Source organism: Tachyglossus aculeatus, chromosome 13 (genome assembly GCF_015852505.1).
Source record: "Tachyglossus aculeatus isolate mTacAcu1 chromosome 13, mTacAcu1.pri, whole genome shotgun sequence".
Taxonomy (NCBI): Eukaryota; Metazoa; Chordata; class Mammalia; order Monotremata; family Tachyglossidae; genus Tachyglossus; species Tachyglossus aculeatus.
Genome location: NC_052078.1, coordinates 21,364,326 through 21,376,792, shown reverse-complemented (window position 1 = coordinate 21,376,792; position 12,467 = coordinate 21,364,326). Strand labels below are relative to the sequence as shown.

Sequence of the window (12,467 nt, the reverse complement as noted above, 5' to 3'; positions counted from 1 at the left end):
TGGGCAAGCCTTCGAAAATTAAAGAGAAATGAATGTTCAAGTTCAAGACATCAAATTATTATCATTATTAGCAATAATAATGATAATGGTATTTGTTCAACACTTACCACGTGCCATGGCCAATACTATCTCTTGGGGAGACACAAGCTAATCAAGTCAAATACAGTCCCAGTTCCACAGGGGCCCACAGTCTAAATAAGTTTGAGAGCAGGAATTTAAATCCTTATTTTACAGATGAAGAAACTGAGGAACAGAGAAGTGACTTGTCCAAGGTCACAAAGCCGGCAAGTGGCGGAGCCAGAATTAGAACCCAGTCCTTTGATTCCCTGGTCCATGGTCTTTCCACAAAGCCACACTGCTCACTGGGGCATATAATTTTACCTCACCTTTAAACTTTACATGCAGCCCTAACATAAGTCCGCAGCAGGGCAAAAAAATCACCTAACCTGTTGAATACCACAGATAACATTTTGAAATAACTGACATCATCTAAACCTGCATGGTATATTGGAAGTTCCATTTGGGTTTATTCCTCTGTCTTTTGTTCCTCTCTGTTTCCCAGGAAACACCATCATTTAGGAAGATGCACTCTGCTCGTTGAACACTTCGCTCAACTATTTAGGGTTCCCCTGCGGCATTATTTATTTTACCTGTCCTCTTTCCTACTTAGACTGTGAGCCCCATTAGGGACAGGGTCTGTGTACAATCTGATTAACTTACACCTATCCCAGTGCTTAGAGCAGTGTTTGACATATAGTGAGTGCTTAATTACCACCATCACCATCCAAACTCCATTCTTACTTCATATTATACTAATTTTTTTCTTTTCTTTTTTTTAATGCTTTTTGTTATGCCAGACACTGCCCTAAGTGCTGGGGTAGTTACAAGCTAATCAGCCCCAAGGCATTTATATACATATCTTTGAAATATATGGTATAAATTATTTATTTATTCATATTAATGTGTCTTCCCCTCTAGACTGTAAGCTCATTATGGACAAGGAGCATGTCTGCTAATTCTGTTGTATTACACTCTCCCAAGCACTTAGTACAGTGCTCTGCACATAGTAGGTGCTCAACAAATCAGATTGGACCCAGTCAATGCCTCACAGTCTTAATTCCCATTTTACAGGTGAGGTAACTGAGGCCCAAGGTCACACAGCAGAAAAGTGGCAGGGCCAGAATTAAAACTCAGATCCTCAGATTTCCAGGCCCAGGCTCTTTACGTTATGCCATGCTGCTTCTCAATATTGCAATTGCAAGAGAAGCAGCGTGGCTCTGTGGAAAGAGCACGGGCTTGGGAGTCAGAGGTCATGGGTTCTAATCCCAGCTCTGCCACTTGTCACCTGTATGACTTTGGGCAAGTCACTTGGCTTCTCTGAGCCTCAGTTACCTCATCTGTAAAATGGGGATTAAGACTGTGAGCCCCACATGGGACAACCTGATCACCTTGTATCCCCCAGCATTTAGAGCAGTGCTTTGCACATAGTAAGCGCTTAACAAATGCCATTACTATTAATTGTGATATTGACACTGACCATCTGGACAACTTGGCAAGAGCTGGAATGGGGCTATTGTCTGAACCATCACTGACCACAATTTGTACAACCTACAGATGTACCTTTCCCTTCTGACCTAAAACAGCATAGGTCTCACCTTGAAAATAATCCCCATACCCTGCATTTCCCTTTCAAAGAAACCCCAAAATGGAATAGAGCAAGTAATACGTTACAAACAAAAGCTTTTCAAGTGCCGAAATATCTCATTCTTTTACTTCTACTGGCAGTCCTGGGATTTACAACCTAATTGTTTCCTGAAAATTGGGTCTTATATTGAAAAAATGAAAGTCGGGACCAGTTTTCTCATTGGAACAATATCATAAATAGGCCACTGGTTCCCAAACAAGGTAAGATACCTTATTTTTACCAAAATGACCCAGATTCAACCAACGGCATTTACTGAGCATCTATCATGTGCAAAGCACTGTACTAAGTGCTTGGGAGAGTACAATATAACAGAGTTGGTAGATACATTATCTGCCCACAATGAGCTTATGGTTTAGAGGGGTGTACTCTATTATGGAGGACTAATATAGCATTTATATCATTAATACATCTATACATCTATACATTAATACATTTATAATACGCCAGTGAGGCTCCACGACAGGGCAGCTAATTTTTACGTCCACCAACATGAAATGGACATGTCAAACCATTGGTTTAGCAATCTGCTATCTCTCTCTCTTTGCCTCCCCACTCCTTGGCCTCCCAGCCCCCTTTAAACTTCCTTTCCTACTTCCCTGTCCCCCCATCACAGCTTTTAAAAATTGTTTTCCCATTTCCCCAGGGTTCTTTGGTACTCAACACTCCCTATACTCTCAGAGGTAGTGCCCAAAAGAAGGCTAGAGTTGTAATGTCAAAACCTAAGAGTTCTAAAGCTGAAATGGTGTACATTTTCTCGTCTTAGGTGTTGTCTGTCACAAACATCTCAGGTGGAGGCCTGCCTGTTACTCTGTGATACAAAATAGCAGGTTCAGTTAACAATAATCATCAACAATGGCCAACCCGTGGCATACATATAAAAAGCATTTCTCAAAAGCTAAGACCACCTTAATTATTTTAAGTGCCTCTTTTCTCAAATGTGACTTCTTAGTGAGGGGAAGGGAAATGAGGAGGAAGAGAAAGAGAAGGATTGAAAGTCACTAGCTCCCATAAAGGATTATATAAAGAGTGCAGCTAAGAAAGGTGACCATCAACTGGGTAGAACAGTGACAGGTAGATATTAACCTGCCCTATCAGCTCAGAAATAATGATTTTTTTTTCAAATAAACCACATTTTCTAAAAAAAAAATTGTGACAGCATCACACAAACCCAAAGCTGCTGTGTGGAAGTCAAACAACACAGGCTAAATTATTCTGCCCAAAGACCAGTTCTCATCAAAACTGAGAACAGTTTTCCCTCCTTCCAAAATCTACATTCAGCCTAGAGTTTAGGTCACACAATGTGAATTGTTACAGAATATGGTCAGGGAGAATGCATGTGGCCAATAAATAATATTTTATGAGAAACTAGCACTTAGCCAGTGAATTCATCCTTATATAAAATCAATAGTAATGCTAATGGATTTCTTGTTGGATCACTGAAAACAACTAAGTAGACAGGATTAGCAAGACATGAATTTAGTTACCTATTCAAGAAAACAAAGATGCTTCGCTTCATCTTAGAAAAACCTCAGCCTACTAATAACCTTTTGCTTTTTCCTACTATGTTTGTGTGGGCCCCTAAACTTAATGTATATTTATGCACAAATGTACTCATCTATGTGTATAGTCTTTTAAATACCAGGCTGTAATTTAAACAGCATGCTGTGTTACTACTTAATTGGTACTTTAAATAATTGGTGACATCTCATTCCAATCTTGTCCTTTTTATCTTTCTCACCCCCAAACCCGGCCAGAAATCTTTTCTTCTTAAAGCATGATTAAAATTGAAGGTGCCAGTCATTTTGAAAACCAAACAGAAAACAACAAAACACTCAGGGAACAGTAACTTCTTACCTAATTAAGAGCAGCCTTACAAAGACACAATATTTGCTAAAATACCTACATTACTCCATTGATCATCAAAATATAAGATGCAAAATATTTCTAAGAAATGGGGAGGTGGGGAGGGAGGGGGAAGAAGGAACATGCATTACCTGAATTAGATGCGGTAATGATTTCAGAGTAAGGCAAAACCATATTCCTAGCTTGCATGGAAGCAAATCATGCCACTGTGGTTTCACTAGCAATCTAAAGCCAAAACAAAAGTGTTTGGTTTTAAACAACATAGGATTAAAAGGAAGACAAGATGACACATAAATATACATTTGAAAAGTAAATGACAACAAAGTTTATCCTGACTTCATTAATAACAGTAATGGTAAAGGGCCATAATAATTCCTTCTCGAAATTTCCATTTCCGGACAAAATTGATTTACTTACTATTTATTTGACTTAATATTTACTTTATTTAATAAAGTAATATATATCACTTTACTTAACTTTTGGTTACAGGTAAAATGTAGCACATGTACTGCAAATGAAAGAATTAACCCTCAATTTTCAGGCACTGTCATAAACAGAAAATACAGAGTCCTCACTTTAATGAGGGCTTTTCAGCACTTCCACATAACGAATTCTTAAACCTAAAATTACTTCAGCTGAAAAAAATCAAAAAGACGAACCATCACCATAGTGCTCACGAGTGCTGACAATAAGATATGAAGACTGTAGCATAAACAAACCAACACGTAAAAATTAACATCATTTGCAGTTCCCTGAAGCATTACTCACTGATGTCATCAGACTAGAATACAGGCAGCAAAGGCTGTGATCGCCACCCTGCACTGATCCAGTTCATGCTCCTTGCTGTGCAAACTATTTAAACCCTTTATTTCTCTCTATGAATCTTTCTTTCTATGCATGAATAAAAGAAATGGTGGTATCTTCTGGAGTGTACTGAATGTCACACTCTCCCTACATCGCCTCTGACATCAACAGCGATTTCAGAATGTTTCACTTTTGTTCTTATAAGTTCATCAAATCATTCAGAGCTCAAACTGTAAATCCTCATCTATTTCGCTGCCAAATACAGATAAAAGGGATTTTTTTTAAGTTTGGACTGTTTCAAATCGAGCTAAGTCAAAGCTTTCTAAGGAGCCTGCCGCCCTTCTAAAAACAGTATGAGGAGTTTACAGGAAGGTTTTGTACATGCTGATCTTGCATACAAAACTCCATTCACATCCAAGTTCTTTTCTGAAAGACCTTCGTAAAATTAATCACTGATGACTGTCCCTTTGGGGATGGATTCAAATGTTGTGCATTTAAAGGGTGTGCAGATGAGGTAGCTACCATTCCAGGAAACCGGGCAAAATGGTTTAAGTGGTTTCTTCCAAAACTGAAGCTTGAGCCACCTCAAACACGTAAACATTTCTAAGAGGCAAAGCATTTTGTTTAGGCTCCCACCTTTCATTTTTCTCTATCGCACCAAGTTTCACTTTGTCCACACTTTTGCAGCTTGACTTCTTCTTCTTGTCTCTTTTTTTCCTGCTCAGCAGTTCATCCTTATTGTGGAAAGAATCGTGGTTACAGGTTATCATTAACATGTACCCTCTGAATGTTACTGGAACTCTTCCATGAAGGGTAAACATTACAGAGTAGCATTTATGCAAATATGTGGAGGGCACTACATGATTACGTAAAATCATCTATCTTTTACAATAACTGTTGCCATGGTATCCGGTCCTTAAACCCACATGAAGTCCAGCTCTGTCAGTCATGTGGGTCTCCACAGCAAAGTTTTCTAAGAAAAACCATTCAACTTGCCTCTTCTCATTCATCGACTTTGATAATGCAATTCAAAAATAAAGAGTAAACAGACGCTAATACATGAACACTGGTCAAATCAGCTTTGATTGTTTTAGCATTTAAATAAAAACCCACACTAGTATAAAAGACACTCTAAATAGGGAGGGATGACTGCCTTACTTTTAACCTTCTTCGACATGGTCTCAAGCAAAGAATATTCATTTCATATTTCTGACTCAAGCAGTAAAGAGAGAAAAAAATTCCATGCAAATAGAATTCGCTCAAGCTCTGGGACACAAGAGACTTCTCAAAGTCATTCTGCAACACAACCGGGTGTAGTGACGAGAGACTAGGTTTCTGTTTCAGCAGATGATATTGGTAAAAAAAAAAAACCTAGCACACTTCCTCTACTGGGATGACCTGCATCCCCCAAACTTTCCTACAATTGACAAATATTTATTAAAGGGTGATTTTTATCTGCATGACAGACAATATGAAATCTTAAAAATATACGGAATAGGAAACATACTCCAGAAGTATGATTCCTAAAATCAGCAACTGTTTTTAGAATTTCACGGACATTAAAAGTGGTAGATCACTTAATTTATTACCAATACTTACCAGCTGTTTTTCCAGGTAGATTGACCAAACCACGGCATAATGACCAACTGTGAGAATAACGAACAAGAGCAATGCCAACTCAGCGTTGCTCATTTTTCTCACCCGCCTGTAGTAGAACACAGGCTGTCGCCAATCCGGTAATCCATTGATCAGAATATCATCATACCTACAGTAGCAAACAACAGGCTTTCACGGACAGGTTGAAATTTATTTTACGCATTATTTTACTGGTATTGTTCAAAAGAGACGAGGGGAGAGAAAAGAGGTGAGAAAAGAATGTCTTAAAACCCCCACAAAAATGGCCCTCTGTAGAACACTGCTGACCGGTTATTTAGTCTAGTACTAGTACCTCGGCCCCATTATACACAACAGTAAAAGCTTCATGCCAACATACTGTGGATTAAGTATCTATCTTGGTAAACACCACCGGGTCTACTGCGCTGACAGCACCCTCAGTTGATTAACTCATGAAACAACACACGCTTAAAAGTGGCCATATGTTCTACCTGTCTAGCACGGTCATGGGTAAAGTTACCACAACCAAAGTCAACAACAAAAGGAAGGATTTTAGTGGGAGGAAGAAAAAGCAGATTCCCCTTTAGTACTGTGAATCATTTATTAATTCGAGTCACTGATTCAAGAGGAAAATGGTCCTTTGATTTTTCAGCCCCACAGAAGCTTTTGATAGCAACAGTTAAGACGGTACATGGCTGAAATATTTAAATGCATTATTTTATGAGAGCCTTGGAAAAAGGTAGTCTAAAATTGTTCTTTGGGTCCTTAAAATTCCTTCGGAAAATTAAATACTCTTAGATTGCAAAAGCGTACTTGAAAACTAAATTGCTCAAAATGAACTGTATTATTCAAACTTTGTTTACTTTGAAACAGCTAAGTGACAGTTTCCTTCACGACTTCTGACAAACAAAAACAGAAAATACCACAGGAAAGCCTTTGTCTAGAAATGGATTTAATGCCACTTCCTTCACAGTTCAAAGGTTCAGTATTTTTAGATTTAAATTTCACCTAAATTTACCAGCTACAGAATCATCCAGACAGAGCATTTAAAGATTTCAAAAAAAGGGGGGGGAAAAGCAGGAATCCATAATGCAAAACTCAAAATGGTCACAATCAAGTACTGTACATTCAACACAACCTGTTAATCTTAACTGAACAAAACTCATTAAATATTCTAATCACACCATTTCTAGAATTAAATCTGCACTGAAAGGCCTAATTTGGTGCAACACATTGACCAAAATATTTTAATTAAAAATATTCTGAGTTAGTCGCCAGCCTAATTACAGGAATAGAAATAGGGCCTATATTGTCAGGCAGGTCAGTAGAACTCAGTAGTAGGTTTTTCTCAAGTAAATTGACCGATCGAGGAATAATAGCGCAGCTGCTAAACTGCCAGTCTTGACATGTAAATCAATTTAAATGCAACAACTGCAGTAGCTACTTTGATAGTTATTAAATTGATACCTTGGAGATGTGCTAAAAAAATAAAAACTAGAAGATTTATTGCAGGTAACTTTTCTTTTTAATGGAAAAACATTAGTTTTAAATCTAAAATGTATTTGAATGTATCTAGAAAACTTGACTTTTACCTACATCCAGATTATTAATAACACTGTCACAATCAGAATGACCACTGTTCAAGGCAAAAGACATTAATTAGTGCTAGGTTTTTACAAATCAAATTGTTTAATGGACAAGGGTCTGACGAGTTAAAGAGAGCTTGTGCACTAGACAGAGTACACAGAAAGCAACTGGGGAAATAGGTCTCTGATTTTTCAAATATTTACATCAGTATTTGAAAACTAATATCAAGAAGTTTCCTCTCTAATTTTACTATCAACTACTTTTTTCTTCTTAAACGCCGAAATATTTTGAAAACAATCACCCAGAACTGAACTAAAATAAATCAGAGAAATCAAGGTGGCAAAAGGAAATCTTCACTCTAAAACACCTAAAAACCAAAAAAACCCACAACTGAACACCCACCAAAATAACATCTTGGGTTTCAGTTAAATCTATTCTGATCTAGATTTTTAGATGATGTTTAAGAAAACCAACTACAATCTAACTAGTAGAAAATTAGGAAGATTTTAAAAATATTTTCAGCAAAAATCAGAAGAAAAGACTTCAGAAAAAGGGTGTCATTACCATTATTAAAGTTGCTTAAATTCATTATTAATAATTAGCAATTTAAGTGTCTTTTCCGTTAGCAGCATTAAATAGTCTTCTTTCTGTGGAAATCTTTAAAACTATTCACTTTACAAAAAACCTGAACTGGGGAGGAAAGAAATATTTTACTGTCTGTCGCTGTTTTAAGTATTAACCAAACAAATCTGTCTTCACCATATATAAATCCTATTTAGTGCACAACCAAATTTAAGATAGCAGACTCTCATGCATTAAACACACTAAATAGTGCTAGGTATTTACTTGGCTATGTCGGCCACTCTGAACAACAGTCTCCAAGGATTAAGCCTTAGAATCAATGCTCTATTGATTTTACTATCAATGAACATTATGGCTCACACGACTGGCCATTTTAAGGAAAGATAGCTTCTATTAAAGCTCGCTTTCTAGAAAATATGCTGTTAAGAAAATATATCACTACTTTTGTGATAAAGCATTGGAAAAAATAAAGACACACCCTTTTCTTCCCCATGACAACTCCTCACCCCCCAAAAAACAAACAAAACCTGAGAGTGTTTCAAAAGTTACCTATGGAAATGCAATTGCCGGAACAGCAAAATTTAAATGAGACTATGCTTGACATTTTTCAATTTTAAAATTTATTCTCCACTTTTGAATGCTGCAAATAAGAGGCATGTATTTTTTTTTTGCTGAAATACTTATTTAAACTAACCATCACTACCTATAAAAACACCCAAAGTGCATATAGAACCCAAAATAAAAATTCACTAAGAAAACTGCTTGTTAATGGTTCTACTTAAAAATACACATTTAAGTTCCTTTAGACTAAAAACTAAAATTTTGTCACTCAATCCCACATACAGATTTCGGTCCGAGGGGTGATCTATGTGCTTTTCCCAATATTTGTGGAATAAATATATCTTAATTGTTAATCATCCAATATTTGAGCACTTCCCATGGCTTGAGGTACAGGAAGACTGTTATCGGGAAACCCGTAAATATCTCTTCCAGGATAAAGAAACCCTTTTATCTCTCCTAGAACCCACAATTTAATATCAATATATGCTTTGAAATGTGATAATATAGCTAAAATAATTAGAGCAGAAACAATGAAATAATAACAGAAAGCTCTATCAGGACATGAAATTCTACAGAGTTACTAATTTTGAAAAGGAATCTCTCATTTCTGTATTTGTATCATGCTAAAATTCCCCTATATTCAGAATTTCCTGTAATACCGATGTATTTTTTAATTTAAAATTAAAATCAATTCACACTTGAAAGATTACAGTCAAGATCTGCAAGATTTTTTGATGTTAAATAATCATTATTAACAAGTCTGAAGTGATTAATTTTATACATTATTTTTCAACTTAATGCCCACAAAAGACCTATTGAGGTCTTTTTCTTCAACCTACGAACGGGACATGTGATGCAACTATGGTCCCGTACACTTTATACTTTCCATATGGCTTGTGTATAAAGCCTCTTAATTAGAGAAGAGAAGGTGCTAAGGTAGACTTGTTTACTGTCAAAAGAATGTTTATTTTGTTTTAGCTACTAAATACTTCCTGTAATCAAATTTATGATATTATAGGTGGCAACGTTTATAAGAAGAAAAATACATTTATAAAACTGTATATAAAAAGAAAATAATTAATTCTTACATTTCAAATGCTCTTACAAAAATAGGAAAATCATTAATTTATAATAAATTGGTCCCTTTGACTCAAACTTTGTTCAAAATGATAAAATAGTGCTTATAAAATATAACAGAAATGCTTATAAATTAGCATCACAAAACTAATACTGGTGCAAATATGTAACTATTTCAAGTGCAATAACTCTATAACTGGACCATTTATTTTTAGAAACTATTGAAAACAACTGTAAATAAGTATGTGTTTAATCTAGAAAGAGCTATCATTTCCCAAATCAGATGTCCCCAAATTTGCTAAGCAACCTGGGGAAAATCAATCCAGGAACAATGCAAAAGAGAAACCTTGATTTTCTCTTTTATATAATAATGATGGTATTTGTTAAGCACTTTACTATGTGCAAAGCACTGCTGTTCTCCTCCGTCCTAAAATGCCTCCAACATGATGTTGTTGTTTATTTTTTAAGGCACAAACCTGATAATGTTTGTTTTAAAATGCAATTACATATTAGATAAGAGTGTAGGTTATTGCCCTCTTCTAAACTGGGCTTTTCTACAAAAAGTAAACAACAGTCTCACACCTCAACAATTATGTAATTAATATTTAAGACAACTGAACCACTGCAACAGTCATTAAAGATGCAGTCTCATGACTGAGACAAACAAATTTCATTTTGAATTAGAACCTGAGTGGAAGTTGCCTTACCCCTTCTTAATTCCTTCTTAAAGGAATTAGAAGCTTTAAGTAGAGTTCTATTGAGGTAGGCCTCTTTATGTATGCTTAAACACTCACGGGTCACCTGGCCTCAGGCACGTGGCTTTGGAGGAGTGATTCTCGGCTTGATTAGTTAAGACTTTTGCCTCAAGGAAAACCAGTTACCAATGAGTTAGTTGTGCCTCAAGGGGTATAAATACTACATCTGTTTGTGTAACTGTCAGTTCCATTTTTCAACCTAGACTTTAATGCACGAGGCAAAGGAAACAAATCCTACAGAAGGAAAGGGTAGGTGGGTACAAATCCACTGTACAACACTCATTTCAAGGAGGCACTCCACAGGTCAGCAATCGCCATTCCTCAAGTCATCGGCATTATTCTGATACACTGAGGAATAAAAACCATCACCATGCAAAAAGAAGGGGACCAAGGATTACTGAGAGATGTTTCAGAATTTTAATAAAAAGACAAATCCTGGTACCAAAATTGTGAGGCAAGCGGGGAGTGGGGGGGGGGAATTTAAAAACCACATTTAAGGAGAAAGTCCATGATCTCAGAAACCTTGCTGAGAGCTAACAGAGGGGGCCACCAACAAGAAAATATCCACTAAATGGCCAATGCTCCCTTCAACCCACTTCTAGGATTCTTTCACCGTGGATTAGCTCAAAGCAAAGGGCTCTGGATCAATGACAATACCGCCACACCACAGAGGACTTTAAGAGAAGACCCCTGCTCAGCCAACTTGTGCACTGAGGTATTCTAACAGCATCCAAACTCCCATTTCTGTGAGAGAGTAAAATGAGAACAACCGTAGCTGACGTGCTGGAGTAGACATGACTTTAGAAGGCAAAAACGGAAGATTTCGTTGTTGTTCCTTTAAATTTCAAGTAAGCTAAATGGCCCATTGAAGACTGAGGCCTATAAATTGGCTCAATTGACAAAACTGAAAAAAACCTTTAAATCATCATTTTAAAAACATTATAGGCAGCATTACTACAAACAGTAGCCTAAGTTGCGGGGCATTTGACTAGGCAGTATCTGATGAACAGCTGGGTGTTCCTAGTGAATAAGCTCGTTGTGGGCAGGGAACACATCTACCCACACTGGTATACTGTACTCTCCCAAGTGCTTAGTATGGTGCTCACACACAGTATGCGCTCTCGATGAATGTGAATGATTGATATTCAAGAGAATCAACAGAAAGTTGTATGGAGTTGATGAGGAATCTGTATTCCTTAAGGCATAGCAGTATATGCCTAAAACCTACTTCAGTCGAGCTCTGACTTGCCAACTTAATGAATACTTATCCTTAGGCATATATGCTTACGGAACTACTTAAAATGAATGAATTCCATCAACAATTATTTTTATGCCAGATGTCATTTTTTCAACTTAAAATTTTCAAGTACTTTAAAATTCAGAAAAAAAAATCATTGGTTGATTGCCAAATATACAATGTGCCTGATTTAAGTTTATGTTTGTATTTACAGCCTGAATAGGTTTATTTTAATTTACAAGTAGCAATGAGAACTTACCGTTGCCTTCTTTCCTCATCCTTCAAAACTTCATAGATAGCCACCAACTAAAACAAAATTACTTTCAGTTATCAAAGCTCTATTGTGTTTATTTATAAATTCACAGGAACCAAGTGGTCTATAAAATGCTCCTCATCGGTCTGTATCTCCAATGAATTCTTAAGCTTGTTTATGGATTGTTTTATTTCATCTCTGGTGACTTGTGTCAGAAAAGATTCAGTGTTGAAATACTCTATTAATGCCTATTTTAAATACCCTCTATTGAAGGTCTAATTTTTAAAAATAGTGTTAATTTCCACAACATAATTTCTAAATGGAAAATGTTCATTCTTCTAATCAAGACCTTTAGGCAGAGATACAGAAGATTCAAAATTTAACAAATTAGGCATGTAAAATTAAAAAACAAACAAAAAACCCCCCAAC

At 36.4% G+C, this 12,467-nt stretch overlaps 1 protein-coding gene across 1 annotated transcript in view; it reads right to left on the bottom strand.

The window, feature by feature from the left end:
- The window catches only part of DNAJC1 (DnaJ heat shock protein family (Hsp40) member C1), a 143,968-nt gene that overhangs the window by 71,386 nt on the left and 60,115 nt on the right, over window positions 1-12,467 (bottom strand). The window contains exons 3-6 of the mRNA XM_038755651.1: window positions 12,045-12,091; window positions 5,972-6,137; window positions 5,009-5,106; window positions 3,700-3,793 (exon numbers count right to left, since the gene is read on the bottom strand). Coding sequence (XP_038611579.1) covers window positions 3,700-3,793; window positions 5,009-5,106; window positions 5,972-6,137; window positions 12,045-12,091 — 405 coding nt within the window. The remainder of the gene's footprint in view (window positions 1-3,699; window positions 3,794-5,008; window positions 5,107-5,971; window positions 6,138-12,044; window positions 12,092-12,467) is intronic.